Here is a 16,162-nt window from a genome sequence, read left to right on the forward strand (position 1 = left end):
TCTCATGGAAAAATTACATCTTTTTCTCGGGTTACATTTTTTATAATATTAATAAAGTTTGATCATTTCATCTATTACATAAATAATATTGCTTCAATAATAGCTTTTTAAGTCTCTTTATTACATCTTAAAAAACAGTTTCAAATATGTCTATGTTTTCTGCTTATCTGGGGTAAAAAAATCAAATTCTTTTTTTTAAAAAAATAAATTAAATCAAAAAAGTGTGAATTGCAATCAGTGACAAATAATTCTCCACAAATTTTTGGGCTTATAGATCTATATTTATATAACACTTGCTGAGTAAAATTATATTTTTTAATCCAAACATCTCACCTCTCTAAATAATTATGAAAATCATTCGCATGGAGTACACATGTGGTAGAATATTATTTCCATTTCTGCTTTGATAAGGCTTTTTTTATAAATATTTGTATCTCTCTGTAAAAATTATACATCTTTGTTATTCAAACATCTTTGATTCAAAAATTGTAATAAAAATCGATATTATAATCATTATAATCCACGGGAAAGATAATGAAATATGTAAATATGTATCATCATCGGCTTTTGTCAACGGGTTTTCTTTGTTTTGTACTGAGGCCATGTTGCCGCAGCAAGGTCTGCCATTGTCACCTTGTATACCTGGAAGACATACATTATAAATAAGAAGTGGGTTTATCAACCAATATCTACTGTAGAAAGTAAAATTCCAGATGTTTGTAGCATTTAAAAGATATTGTTTGATTTAAAAAAATGGATATGCGAATGGTATTTATTTAGTGGCTAAATTAGTTGATCCACCCAAATATTCTTCTTTCCTCTCAAAAAGATATTTGCAGTTATAAATCCAAAGTTGAGAAGAAAAAAAAACCACATGATAGTGATAACTACCATTGATATTGAAAGTGACAGTTTTGTTTAGAACCCTACAAAACAAACAATATTTGATAGTTTTTTAAAAAAGGGAAAATCAATCCTGGATTAACAAGTACAGAAACACTAAACATACCCTCTTATGTGTGGGGTCTGGCCTATCTACTTCATCCCCAGGTATAAATTCTCTAACGACCCTTTTTAACGCTTCAGGATAAACATATGTAGGCCATTCTCCTGCACCAGCTCCAAGCGTTTTTTTACTTCCATGCTATACAAAAGAGGTGAACAAAATGAATTAGTAAAAATGAAGTTACTGTTGAACATTTCATCTAACTAAAAATGTCTGTTGCCTTGAATAATCATTGACACTGCATGGAAGACTCACACAAGAAAAGTAGCAGTGTATTTGAAGAAATTAGTTACACTACATGGATTACTAGCCGCCAAAGAAAAGTAACATTTTACACGCACGAGAGCCGACAAGTGATAATATTTATACTTTGTAAGCACTGCCAACACATTGACTAGTGAAGGACCTCTTCTACTTAATACTGAAGGAATGGCCTTTTCGAATAGTATAGCGGCTTACCCACAAAATACACCAAAGGCGTTTGTAGAGCCGTGCTCGGCTCTCGTCCGGAGAGTGGTTGGCCTTGACTTTCGTAGTTTTCAAGAGCGCTATCAGTCCTTCTGGAATGGTGAGACTGCAATAAAATAAGATAATGTCAATGAAATAAAGAAAAAAGAGAATCAATGAAAAGACGGCAATGAACATACCCTTCTTTTGTAAATTCAGCACGGAACGCTTCAAATGCGGCCTCTTGCTTGGCGAGAAGAACGCCTCTATTTGCCGCCATCTTGATTTCCAGATCGATGTCCAGCAAATCTTTTCGGTGAAACCGCTGGATAATATTGCGCGCACAGCATGAACACCTAGTAACCAGCCCAGATCCTTCCTCGGTCAAAGGGGCTGACTTCCGGTTTAAATGCAAAACTTTGCAACCTTCTGGAGCATTTACTCTTCTCTGTATTCAGAAAAAAACTTTTTTTTTGAATATTAGATGACATAAACTACAATTGGGCTTAAAATAAATAAGATCTGAAAACATGAAAATTTGCCTGGGCGGGTACCTTAATAACACATCTTTGAATCTCTTAGAAAGGAAAGACAGAGGAAATCATCTATCATGTCGAAAACGAACGAATCATATACTTTTTGCAGTTTGTTATAGAACAAATACTACAGATGTGCCTTTCATGTACCGTTCATCGAAGTGTCACTGGCTTTAACATTGGGCTAAAGATAGTGCAGGTTTCTTTGTTTTGTTGGGCAAATCTCAGCCTTGGGTATATGCTTGAAATATTCTTAAAATTTCCCAAATGAAAATAGTGTATCCCTGTGAATGACACTACCATGACCACGACTTACTTTTCCATCCCGGCTTTTGCAAATGGTTCGTAAGTAAAACGCTTGAGCGAGCCGAATCTTGTCGAAGTAAACGGCGATTGTCATTTAGACCTATGATCGGCTACACAAAGAGAAATTAAAATTCCGCATCTTACTTAAGTTAAATCATTTATTTGTTCACAATGCTAAGAAATATACACTCCGAGAACGTCTAAACTAGCAGGATACTTAAACCTTTTGTATTTATTTACATTCCGTCTTTTGCCACTGGCCTGTTTTGGTCAGATGGACAGCCTTGAGTACCGTCTAAGAAGTCACATCAGAACATCATTAAGAACGTTTTACATACTAGAAATAGTGCTGTTGCCGAGAAATCCTTGGCAGCACATCGCCTACTTAAAATTAAATCAAACGAAGTTAAAAGCTACCAAATTTCCGTAGAAAATTGTCTGCGGAAACGCGACTGATACGGCCTTGTACATTTCAGCCAACGGAAACGCTGCGGAAACGCTGCGGAAACGCGAAACGCGACCTCATTTTGCTCTTACGTGTTTCCGCCCTCCGGAAATGTGACGGAAACTTGAACCATCAGATTTCCGCAAGATTTCCGAAATACGGAAACGCCTTATTTCACCCTGTGCCCCCTTCCCAGCTCTTAACACTGAATCCGCCTTAACCGTTCTCGTAGTCGTACTCACCTTGGGATGTAAAAGTCTCCATTAGAGCCGGTTCATTATTGCCATAAAAAGTTTTACAGAGTCCTTATAGTTACAGCTGATCTACGAAAACTGAGCCACTCTTGACCCTCTTGGCATGCAAGTGGAATGGATTGATTCAGTTAGGAAAAAGTGTTAGATCATCAATATTAATCCTCTACTTGAATTAGTTATACTTGTTTAGAGAATTTTGCCCTTTTAAATTAAACGCTGTTTCTAGCTGTTAACGTTTTCCTTGCTGAAGTGCAATTTATATAGACTGTTTTTTAAGAACATTGCAACAGACGAAATACTCAGCCCCATTTATGAAGATTGGATCACGACCTGATCTATGTAAAAAAGTAGGTACGAAAATTAGACTGAAAGAATGAAAGAAAATCGTAAATTAAGGCGCAAAATAAACATCCTCGAGATAACTCAGTATTTTGTTAAGTCAAAGATTACTGATCGGTAGAGCTGTTAAAAAAAGAAGCCTAGTTCATCTTTATCGATCCTGTTTGATCATCCTTGAATTAATGCTCTCTGTGATCAGATTAAACTCTGCTCGGCACAAATTATTACCTGTGTGTAAAGCAAAGGAATACTGAAAAACGAGAAATATCACATGCTACCAACGGGTAACGGGTAGATCTTGATTGGCTAATATCAAATTCTAAGAGGAGTCTCGTATTTGAAGAAGTCACTCAATAGCGAATATGATTGGTAGCGCGGAGACAATATCCACACATTATCTTTACCGATATATCTGTCATAAAAATACAGCGAAGCAAAGAGAAGCTCAGAGCGAGGCAATACCACCGAGTTTTTGCTGCTTACCTTGCCGGCGAGAAGCAATGAAGACGTGTATATGCCTTGTTACTCTTTCCCTTGCTCTAGCTTTTGTGAACGCTTTCAGCACTGAAGAACATGTCAAGAGATTCTTCCGTCCAGACCACAGAGCATTATTGCCTGAAACGACAAGCTTAGAATTCCGAGACGAACCTCCAGCTCTCTTAACATCTTCCCAGAATGACGAGTCGACCAGAAAATTAAAGTGCTTGCATGGCCCATAGTGAGCCATCTTGTGAGAAGCTGGATGTACCAGCATATTTAACGTAAGCAATCAGAACTGGCAAACGTCTTATTTTAAGGAAATTCGCGAAACAAACTTGCTCCTTAGGTTATTTCAATAGACTTCACAGAGGATTTTAGGCTACAAAATACAACCCAGATTGCCATATAAAAAACATCTTGAAGCACCACCTTCCAAGCTGCTTATTTTTGTTGTTGTTGTTGTTGTTGTTATTTTTTCGCTCGTAAATTTTAATTTTGATGAATGATTCGAAGGACTGACCTTGCTTTTCTTGCAGTCTAAATATAGTTGGAGGGAAGTTTTCACAAATTTGAGGACACGCCAGTCAACTGCGTTTTGGGATCGACAGTGGTGTTCAAAAAGACTCCCAGATATCGATGCAAGTTCCTGGCGCTCTATTCGACTGTTGTCGAACCTGCAATGCCGTCAATGCTAAATGCATGAGATCTGTTGGAAGTTGTAGCGGTGGTCCCGAGATCTGCTATCGTAACGCTTACAAATGCATGTGCTAATGCTTGGAGAAGCATACCCCTTAGAATTACTACCCTTGAACTTTTTTTCTAACGGCTGTTCGTGCGTGGCGTCCAATTGTTCATTTATTTGTATTTGTATTCGAGAGTCAAAGGAAAAAATATTGCACCCTTTCAAATGTAAGGTATAGGAAGAAATGACTCTCTATAACACTCAGTGTATCGATTTTCTCGTTACTTTATATTGTTATGTGTTAGGCGGGTAATCTTAAAGAGGACGGGTAGCTTGCAAACTAAACTGAACGCAGGGTTGTCGGAACAGCAACAAGAGGATTTATTCAAAAAATGAACGTAGTTTCCACTGAGTAAAACTCCACAACAGCACGTAACTCGTTAAACTTACACCCAACTTTAATTAATCTTGATAAACTTACACGGCCTCCGCCAACTTGAATAAACTCTGCCTTCGTCACACTTGACTAAACACGACCAACGTCAAACTCTCTTCGCTTGTGAAAACTAGTTAAAACTTAACTCGGGCTCGCCTACTTATATACTTTTACAATAAGATTCTGGAACTTTCCAAATAGTCTAATTATAGAAAGATTACAAAACATACCGCTTTTAGAAACGCTTACACAATATCCTAAAATAAACAAACTATGAACTCTCGCGAACCTTCTAGAAAGTCACGCTAGTCACGCAATACAATTTTTCGTAACATTATGTTTGAGTTTTATAATCATTTTTTATTACTTCTAACAATTTGTATTTGCTTACATGTTTGTAATGACAAAAGTAGTCGGGAAAATAAAAAATCACAAAGTAAAATATTTTAACTTTGTGCCTTATTCTGTATAATAGTAAAATAGATATTTTTGAAAGTTTTTTTTTAAGTAATTGTATAACTATAAGGGACGCCAGGTAGGTGAGGCAACCCCCTTGGGTGGGATAAAGCAATAACCCTCCTTTACATGCAATCTTACAACCCGCCATCCCATGGTGCACTTTCTCAAGATTATTGAATGGTAGCTAAGCACGTAAACAAGAAAAATGTCGGCAAAGCAAGTGTTTTGGCGATTAATGCTACTTCTACACTCACTTGCTGCTCTTACTGCAACCTTCAGTGCTGTGGCTTTCTGCTGTTACCTTTAATAATGATAAAAGCCACCACCAAATTGAATTTTGCGCGAATTTCATGTATCACGACTTCGATTCTGGCTAGGCGGGCTACCCCACCTTGAAACGTTTACATGACAAAATTCTAACCCAGCTGGGAGGGTTACCCGGTCTGGCAGACTGGGCTACCCGCACCCCTTCCTACGTAATCAAATTAAAATGAGAGATTAAATATGGATAGGCGGGTTACCCCACCTAAGCGGGTTACTCCATCTACTGGGTTCCCCCGTCTCCATGTAATCAGGCCCTTACTCCTCCGTCTTTTATAAATTTGCGACATATTTGCAAGAAGCATTTTTTTTCAACCAGTGGAATTGAAAAAAAAGAAACAAACTGAATTTTATGAGCAAATGACGTCTAATCTAGCCTTTACAGAGAGAAATGTACAAAAAGCCAAAGCTTATCGTTTTCCATGTATTTATAGAAAGGACACTGTCGCTGGGTGCCCCTGGTTTATCTCCTAGATTCTCGTCCGGAGCAAAAATCTTTGGTCACGTATCACTTGAGCTTGTACGTATGTGTTTGGCTTGTTAACACTTTGACTTCAACAGTGTTGATTGGATCTCTGATAATCTGCATGCGATCTCCAGCTGATATTTGCGAACAATGGGAAAGGAATTTATCTATTGGTTCAGCAGACGTTAGTGGGACAGGAACACGTGACGAACCCCTGAGAAGGTTTTAATTGCTTGTTGTGCAGTAAATACAACGAACATAGAGATGAAGCCATTTCTTAGTTGTCACCTTAAGAAATGTAAAAACCGGCAATGGAAAATTGCAAAGTCCTCATCCAAAAAAGATGGTCGCGGTCGCTGAAACTTGGTGCTGGATATACATTGTACCCAAGTACATGTTTAAGGAAAAAAAAAGGCCAGTGACGCCATCAGAATTATGGAATAATAAAAGATAAAAAAAAGGACAAATATAGAGCGAAAAATGTACCAGTCATCCCGATTAAATGATGCAAAAAGGCTTTTTCAGGGAATAAAAAGTGTATCATTTTTCCATATTTCAGCTGTACATGTACGCACGGGCGTATGTGCGTATATTGACGGTACGCACCTGCTGTTATTATTTAAGCGTTATAAAGTTTCGATTGTTGAAATTCATTTAGATTCGGTGGACAATCTTCCCGGGAAAAAAAAGCAATGCTTTGGAAAAACGAATTAAGGCTTCATTCACAAATGACCAAAGAGAGCGGGGCAGCAAATTCTGACGAGTTGTAAAGTTGTAAAATCAACATTTTTGGCACAAGCATAGTACAATAGGCGTGGCTACAGCCCACCTTACGCGTTCGATTCTGCTAACTTCCTCCTGGCGAATCTTAAACGATTTCAAACCTGAATTTCGTCGGTGGTGAACAGGATCCATAATAGAGTACTGTATTTATGAAGAGAGTGGTCTACGAATTCAGTTTATATGGTGTAGACCGTGAACGGTTGTCCATATTTTCTCAGAGCCGAGCGCGGTGAGCTTAAGCAGAAGAGAAGGAGAGATAGTGGCTCTCCCTCGTTTCTCGCGGCTTTGCCCCTCGTCCCTCGCCCCTCGCGCGTGCTCGCATTCTAAAGTGTCTCAAAAGAAAAGGAAGGGACTGCGCACAATCGAATCTTGATGACACCTTTTCGGTGATCGCGATCTGAACAGAATAATAATAAAGATGGGATGGTAAGAAATTGATTGTTTGAATATCGTCGAGTATAAAATCTTTCAAACGATTAATAATAAGCCGATTAAACGGTACGTTTGTACTGAACTGCTCCGATCGTGCACTAAACGTCACATTTAGGTGACCATGCCGGAAGGCGAGCTGGAAACATTGTCAAAAATGACAAACAGACCTACCGTCGATCACGACCTCTCTTCTTCTCTGACTTTTTTTTTTTCTACTGTTCAAAATGGAATGAAGACGAATATTTAGGAAAAGCGACCCAATTACCACGAAAATGCAGTGGGCGTTAACTGTAGACTTTTAGCCTGTTCCAGGCTCCGACATAGTAGGGCCTGCGGAATTGAGAAAGCGCGAACACGAAAAACAGGGAAGAAACTGGGGAGAGGAGGGGCGGTTCGCGTCTTTCACTTTCGCGTCTTCCCCATACTCTCGCGCCTTCCCCACTATCTGAGAGCCTGGAACAGGCTAGTAGACACACGACACATCGAACTAAATTAAAAGAGGAGCCAAAGGTCAAACATCTCAATTGATTGACATGCAACTTTGCCAGCTGTAGGAAAAGAACGCAGAATTCGGGGAGTTTTATTTGCCGCTGGATTGCGCTGGTTTCGCGCGGATTACAATGTTTGCGACGGCAAGAAATTGTTTCTTTCGTCTTTCGTTTTTATGAAATCATTTAACAGCTATGAGTTATTCATTATTCCGACGTTAGACGCGCAGTGTTATCTATAATTCCAGATTTTCCAAATCCAAATATTCATTATTCATTTTCTTTTAAACCTTGTTATTATTCGTTATTCAGTTTCCACCCCAAAAAATCTGATATAATCAATTACTAAGCAACTGACAACCCATTAATTAGCTATTGATTACTCATTGATTTCATTGATGTCATCGATTAGTTTCGTCAAGAGTTTCGTCTGGTAAAAGGCGCCTGTTATGTGGGCGACCAGCAAAGTTAACAGGCATGACCTTGGAGGGCCGATCGGGTTGCACTGAACGGTATCGAATTAAGGAAATCGGACCTCATTTGCTGACACTTCGCTTCGAGAACAAGGCGAAAAGGAGGAAGGTTATGAAAAGCGGTTCGGTTCAACCTTTTTCTGATTCTTGCTGTCCTGTTTTCGTCGTTTTCGTTGTTTGTGCTCCAAGTTATTGCCGTTCCGCCACATGTTTTGCTGATAGTCTTAGACGATTTAGGATGGAGTGATGTTGGGTTTCATATGGTTCACAAATCAACACTACAAACATGAATAAACTTGTTTCTGAAGGTGTAATCTGATTGGATAACTACTATGTACAACCAATTTGCTCTCCAACCAGAGGTGCTCTCCTTACCGGAATGTACCCTACACATACAGGTAAAAAGTCTTTGTGGAATTATACACAGCATTCATGTTTGCATTACTTAAACTGAATAGGCTGTGGTAGTCAGTAGTGCCATCGCTCGTCTCTCGCGATGTTTTCCAAAGTTTCAATCCTACTGTTGAATTCATTCCTCTGGTTTACGGATAATTTCTTTGCCACTGGTGGTATTTACAAGTGATTTATTTTGGTGTCTCAGGGTAATCTGTTCAAAGATGAAAGTACCCGGATAAGGAACTGATCGCCCCCGCTCCCGTACGGGTCACCAAATCTCCCGGTTCAGGAGCCTTGTTATGGGCTCCTGCTCGGATAAAATCGACTTTCCAGTTTTTCTGTGCTTTTGTTTAAAATTTAGCACATTTCTATTGTCAAAACTAGAAGTTGTTATTTTCATAGTAGAAATAGTACGGTATTGGCAGCTCCTTTGCACGTCTTTAGTCACTAGAGACCTTAATATCGAGGTTTGGTCATGTTACTGCAAACGACAAACTGCTGTTGGGGCTTAACGGCTTCACGTTACGCTTCTACCCATATTTGGGACTTACTCCTATTTTAGCTGAGAAATTGTCTTCAAAATTACGTTTTCTGAAATAGGGTTGTTCGAAGCTGGGTTAAGGTAAACCAGGGTTAGTGCGAAATCTTAACTCAGATATGAGAGCTTAAAAATCAAATTCAGTTTAATTCTCTTTGCCTACGATTTGATGATTGGATACTCTAAAAAGAATAGAGAAAATTATTCGGGAGAGTGCTTTTGATTAAAAGAAAAAGAAACCCGGGTTAAAATTTAACCCCGGGTTAGCGCTAACCTGCGTTCGAACAACTGGGCCCAGGAGGGTAGTGCAAAGGAGAGAGTCTCCAGATTTTAGATCTCCAGAGGTTGGCATCTCCGGGGAGGAGGTCGATCTAACAATCGGTTGTATGGTCCCCTGTACACTATATAGACATGAACTACAAAAGGACCGCAAACGAATATTGCCGCAGAACGTAGGATCTGTTAGAGAACCTGATCAACCAAATTATACAAGGAAGACATATTGAATTCTGCAAAGGTGATTGTACTACGGCCAGGCTATATTTGACTGCATTTCACACAATTTCAAATTTTCTTATTTGAAATGACACCGGTTTGAAACTTCACGGAGTTAGACTACTGAATAAATGTTGTAAAGTTTGCGTCATTATAAAGGTATCTACATATCAAGAATTTTGGCAATTGCTGTTGTTAATTATAGACTTTTCATGGAAAACCGGCTACAAAATTACTGGACAAGAACTTATCCCAATTGAGATATCTATAGGGGAAAAAACACTGAATTTCATACACGCTGGTGTTCTTTTCCCTTCTTTTTAATGAACAACTCTTGGCTATTCTTGTAACTTTTTCGCAATTTGTGACCAGTTATCCATGGGCTTCGTTAACTTTCTTCTTTACAAATCTGACATTTTGCTAACTTGAACAGTTTTGTAGCTGTTGTTGCTGCAATCATGAAAATTCTTGTTACTTTTGCGCTTTCTGCGAAATTTGCGTTTGTGCTAAATTTGTTTTCTTGATATTCTTGTTATATCTGTTAGCGTATTTATTTCTTTCTTAGCAATGTAAAGTTTGTGTTCGCAAACTTTTATGAAATTTGTGGACGTCTGGATGGCCTTCTTTACCTCTGTTCTTAAAAAGTATGAACTTTTCCTAAATTTGTTATCCTTGGTATTGATTCGATATTTGTTAAAGTGTTTTTCTTTTTGCAAGTAAAATCCCTGTTACTTTTGCGATTTTTGCGAAATGTGCAGACTTTTAGGGGGTCTTCTTTGCCATTTTTTCCTTTGTTAGTCTGAGCTTTTGCTTAATTTGTTCCTGTTATTCTTTCGATATTTGTTAGCGTTTTTTCTTGTTGCTGTTATTGCTCAATGAAAATTCGTGTTACTTTAGCGATTTTTGAGAAATTTGCAGGCTAAATTATTGCTAAATTTGTTATTCTTTTTATTCTTACAATATTTGTTATTGTTTGTTGTTGTTGTTATTGCAATAAAAATTCGTGTTAGTTTTTTTATTTTTGCGAAATTTGCCGACTTCCTTGTTAGGGCCTTCTTTACCTTTTTCGTTATAAGTCGAAACTTTTGCTTACGTTGTTATTCTTGCGATATTTATCAGGGTTTTTTTTTGTTGCAATGAAATTTCTTGTTACTTTTGCGATTTTTGCAGACTTCTTCAGATTTCTGCAAGCAAATTTCTATATAACACGTTTTTGCTAAAATTGTTACCGCCTTCAATTTCATGTTGAATTTGTTATCCTTCCTGATCCTTGCTATATACGCTATTTCTTCTGTACATTTCTAACCGCAGTTTCCTTTTATATATTTTTTTTGGCCAAAATTGCGAAAACAACTTGCTAGCAAATTTTTGCGACAATGTTTAATCATCCACATAAGTGGAGAACCACAAGATAGCATTACGCAACTCTTTAATTTTAATGGCACAAAAAATATTACAATAGTTGGGGAATTTAATGTGGCCTCGGTAAAATGTTTTGATGAAACGGGTATATCATACAGCTTGCCTTATTCGGAAAGCGAGGATTCTCATCTTCGTTGCTCTACTATTAGGCTTACTGGCTAAAGAAAATGCTGGCGTTAGTTTTTAATAATTATAATCAATCAACTTTGCAGCAATAATTCATTAAGTTGGTGCCCACAACTTGCAATGTGAGGTCGATTAGGTAAATGATTGACTTTGTTGCTGTTTTTGCTCGAGCTGGAATTCATTTCTAGATTTCTATTTGCCCTATTTCGATTTGAGTCTGAAGGATTTAAATAGACCTATTATCCATCTTGTAGAGACTGTAGTAAATTACAGTAAATTTATTTCTGTATCAGGTCGCCGTTTAAATAACCAAGACAAATCAATCATAGGGTTAATAACCTATATTTGTTAACCCTAGGACGCGCGCGCAAATTCATACCCCTCACCGTGGTACAAGGGGGGGGGGGGGTTAATTGAACCCCTCCCTAGAGTTTTTGTTATGTTGCAGTATTTCGAAAGGATTTTGCCTTAAGTGGAAAGCCTTCGATCTTCTCAACAAGATGAGGTATATTTTATAAGTGGTGGCGCTACTGGAAGCCTGTGACGTCACCAACAACGGTCGAGTAAAAACCGCAAGAAATGGTGCTTTTTTGTGCTTGACATATGAAATAACACATAGATAAGCACTTTGCATCATTTATCCACTATTTTTACTTTTATTGCATTTTCACTCAAAAATGGCTTTACCACCTGCCACCTATGACGCTATAGCTTGTAACCATAGTAATTGACCATAACTAAACTTGTCTCAAAATGCACGCGAGGGATAAACAAACAGCGACTGAATGTGTCAGCTGCTGATGTTTTTTTGTCTAGGGAAAAACTCAGAAAAACCTCAGAGGGTTTGAAAATTCCCCCCCCCCCCCCCTTGTACGTCCGAGGGTTAAAAAAAAAAGAGTTTGTCTCTTTTCCAAATTTATGCCCATAAGGACAAGACCAGAAACAAATACATACCTGATGACGGCTTTTAAAATAGCCAGCCAACGTCAGCAATAAGGAGATCATGCCTGCTGTTTTTCAGTTGGTCAAACATTTTTATCATTAAGCGATAAACTGGCGCCACCGTTCTGACAAACAGCTGTCTTTTTGCCCTTGAATTTCTAACTGTTCTAATTTGGGATCTTCCTGCAAATACATTTAAACATTTCCCACACGTCGAACATTACCTTTGAGTTAAAATTGCCACGTATTTGCGTCATTGAACAACATCGTTCAAGTATAAAACATCCTCATTGACAACGGCTCGTCATAACTAAAAAAGCTTATTCACCAAAAGTTGGTAAATACAACAGATCAAAAGAGCTGAAAACTGAGGTACGTAAAGTATAAAACATTTTACCAACCGCAAGTATTACAGATAGAGACGTTTTATTAGTAACAGTATTTCGTCTTTTGATTATTTTACTTTGATCATGAACGGCCGTATCGACACCACTGCGTCGTATGTGAAAATATTTTCCTGTTACGGCCAACAGTTAAAGTACCTTTTTTGATTCACTCTACCCCTTTCCCCAAGAAATGCTTAATACCCAAACTAAAAATTGGACTCTAGCCTTTGTCATATTTAGGTCTTTAAAGTCGCCAATGGGATTTTGTGTTAAAGTGGGAAGTTGAAATTGCGAGTTGACTTCGTAAGGCCAAAACACAGTGTGTACTGTGGTCAGTATTTTCTGCCTACTTTTATGTTAGGGAAGCCACGGCTCACCAGTGAATTAGCATTTAAGTAGTTACGTTTGAGTTGTTAAGTAAGCGAAGTTGAGACACGAATGGAGTTGTAGGTTGTGAGGTCACGGTTAAAGGCCTTCACTGTATTTTTTCACAAGTTTATGTGTATTTTTCCCTAGCATGAGGTCAGATCACTGAATTAAAAACATGTCCAAAGATGAGTTCAGTGAAGTCTTAAATTAAACAGATATTCTTTTTATATACCATCGAATGATTGCTAGTACCTGGTATACAAACGTTTGTTAGCGGCATAGCACTTTTTGAGACAAGAGAATTTATTCTATCTCGCGGCTATTAACAAGGAATGATGTGCACTTCTTTCGATGATGTGAATGTTACTGAAAATAGAAGTTAATTGAACAGGCTAAAACGTTTTCACTCCGTTCTTTCGTCTATTGTAAAATCCTGAAGACCGACTTACATATCGTCATATATCTGTAGAAAATTTTCCTCTTCAAAATATCCTTTATCATCGGTCAATTGCTTCTGGTTTTGTTTTGTTTTGTTTTGGTTTTTTTTTCGCCTGAAGAAGGATTCAAAGAAGTCATATCAAAATGTTAGCGATGGAATTGAACGTTTTATTTCAGGGTTATACAGTATAATAAAATTGCTCCAAATGGGAATACAATTCCATTGTTTGACTGTATAAACATAAAATAAAAACGAACATAAGCTTATTATCAAAAAATCTTACAACAATAGATCCCAAAATGCGAAACAACAAAGCGGTTCTAGTAGACTTTCCTAATTGTTTCTTTATTCGTAATTCAGTTTTATTAACAAATCATATTTTCGAAAAGACGACAAGAACCGGAAAAGTTCATTTTGCTGTTTGCGATAAGATTGACGAAAATTTGAAATTCACCGGCACTGACGCCACGCAAGCATGCGATCCGATGAATATCAAATGACAGTCCTGCTAAAATTTGTCATAACAACTTGTACAATTATACGAATGTTTCGACAATCATCCAATCAAAATCACTACCTGGTTTTCGGATAGTGACGTCACTGAACAGTATGTAGGCCAGGTGTTTTCAGACGTCTCTCCGGAGTTTGCAACTTACTGTATCACTCTTTATTAATAAATCTAAGGCTTTTTTTTATATGGATATGAGAAAGACAGACCTAAGGTCGTTACTTCTAACCTCAGCGTTTATCGCGTGAGTCATTCATTATTGTGAATTAAGTGCATTTCCTGCGTGGATAAGTACAAACATCGTTTATTAGGGTATCATCTGCACTTCCTCCTCCCTCGCGGCCGTTTTCTTTTGTGCATAAATTAATTCATTCACCTGCTACGCAGGCTAAGAAAGAGTTGGTGCCTAAAATAAATCCCAGGGATTTCCGTTTACGGGCTGTATAGCTTAAACATTTTCTCGGTGATGGATATTGTTCCTTAGACTTTGAACGTAAACATTTAAGGAGCACAAAACCGCATTCTGATTTGACTTTATCATCTTGGCCAGACATCAACATCTTTCAGCAATACTCACTGCTTGGGACGGACACCAGCTTTTTTATTACTAAAACCCAATCGAAAATTGAGTCAGACGACTCCAACGATGTCTAATTTCCCCGCTCTTTTTGAACAACTCTGAAGTGGGTTCTATTACGTTTCCCAGATATTAAAAATGGAGATAAATTATCAATTAAAGGCCTTAGTTGGCGTTCTGGCTGGTTCAAACCGGTGCAAGGCTTCCGCTTAGCAGAAGGGCAATAAACCAACTGAGCTAACCGGGAGATAAAAACCGGGCAAGGAATACGAATTAATAAAGTAAACTTGAGTCAAGGAAGAATAGAATTTGTTATTTGTCATAATTTATTTGCTATCAGAAGATAGCGGCACACAACTCTATAATTTTAATGGCTCAAAAATTAATACAAATAGTAAAGGAAATATCTCCTCAACAAAATGTTTCTGTGAGAGGTGTAATTATTCTATAGTTTGACTTATTTGGAAAGCGAAGATCCTCAGGTTTTCGTTTTCTTGCTCGATCGCGACTCTTGGGCTAACTAGCTACAGAAAATGCTGGCGCCAGAACCAGCACAATAATTGTTATTAAATCAACTTTGCTGCAATAATTCATTTAGTTGGTTCAATAACTCGCAATATGTGGGTCTACTGGAGAAACGAGTGAGTTTGCGCAACTTGCTTAAGGTAATGTTACACGAGACTATTCGCAACGACGATTTTGAGCGCAACACAGCGTAGCAATGTTAGAGCAATGTTGCAACCATTCGAAACAATGTCGCAACAATGTTGTAATGCTGCGTTGCACTAAAAATCGTCGTTACGAATCGAATTGCATATACCCCAGCATGCTTTGGTGCAATTTCGTTACGCTTGTTATGAAAATGGCGGGTCGAAGGCGGTCGTCTTTCCGTTAATGAGTGATTTTTAGCCTGCCATTTTGCCAACTTTGGCGTACTCCAGGTAAGTGATTTTACCATTTTTTATGAATTTTTCTTTCAAGTTTCCGTTAGTTTTATTTTTTCGGCGCTTTATGGTCGTCAAGCGTGAAGAATTCAATGAAACAATAGAGTGTTTTTTCAATAGCGCGCCTTTGTGTTTGGGTTTACACAGTCGAGTGGTTCCTTTCTTTATTAATTTGCATAATGTTTAATGCAAATATAAATCTCAACGGTAGTTCCATTTCAGAAAGTGAAGGTTGAATATTCAGAAAACAGGTCTTGACCTCTTTTGACCTCTCTAGTTTTAACCGTAGACGACCAAGAAAAACGTGCAAATTTTGGTCTGTTAAGAATTGACGGTGCTTTTGTGTGATGCAAATTCCGCATGATCTTGTTCCTTTTCCACGTGCTTTGTTTTATGGATTTGCAATAGACATATTTGTATGTATCGTTAGGTTTATTTTGGATTCCTTTTGGTATTATTTGAGATCTAAATCACTAAAAATATTCATCCGACGTCCTGAATTGTTCCTTTTAGGTTTGTTTGTTATGGAGGAGGGAAGTCTAAAACGTAGTCATGTACCTACGTTCGACTCTCCGGGTAAACCCGAGAGCAAGCGCCGATCCCATGAATCGTCATGCAACACAGATACACCTAGAGCAAGGCGCTCCATCACTTGACTTCACGTCGA

At 38.0% G+C, this 16,162-nt stretch overlaps 2 protein-coding genes and 1 pseudogene across 2 annotated transcripts in view; 1 reads left to right on the forward strand and 2 right to left on the reverse strand.

Annotated features, from left to right (window-relative positions):
• Positions 1 to 16,162, reverse strand: part of LOC140946543 (uncharacterized) — a 156,129-nt gene that overhangs the window by 30,895 nt on the left and 109,072 nt on the right. The window lies entirely within an intron of this gene.
• On the reverse strand, positions 84 to 1,976 carry LOC140946922 (uncharacterized). The gene is made up of 4 exons (XM_073396023.1): positions 1,654 to 1,976; positions 1,466 to 1,580; positions 1,010 to 1,144; positions 84 to 642 (listed from the first exon to the last, which is right to left on the reverse strand). Exons 1-4 carry the CDS (start codon positions 1,731 to 1,733, stop codon positions 571 to 573), a joined length of 402 nt encoding a protein of 133 aa, XP_073252124.1. The 5' UTR covers positions 1,734 to 1,976; the 3' UTR covers positions 84 to 570.
• LOC140946899 (uncharacterized) lies at positions 3,679 to 4,608 on the forward strand (annotated as a pseudogene).

Source organism: Porites lutea, chromosome 8 (genome assembly GCF_958299795.1).
Source record: "Porites lutea chromosome 8, jaPorLute2.1, whole genome shotgun sequence".
Classification (NCBI taxonomy): Eukaryota; Metazoa; Cnidaria; class Anthozoa; order Scleractinia; family Poritidae; genus Porites; species Porites lutea.

Coding starts and splice junctions, on each gene's coding strand:
- LOC140946922 (XM_073396023.1), bottom strand. CDS start 1,733: ATGGCGGCAAATAGAGGCGTTCTTCTCGCCAAGCAAGAGGCCGCATTT. Junction 1,581..1,653: donor GCTGAATTTACAAAAGAAGG/GTATGTTCATTG, acceptor ATTTTATTGCAG/TCTCACCATTCCAGAAGGAC. Junction 1,145..1,465: donor GCCTTTGGTGTATTTTGTGG/GTAAGCCGCTAT, acceptor TCTTTTGTATAG/CATGGAAGTAAAAAAACGCT.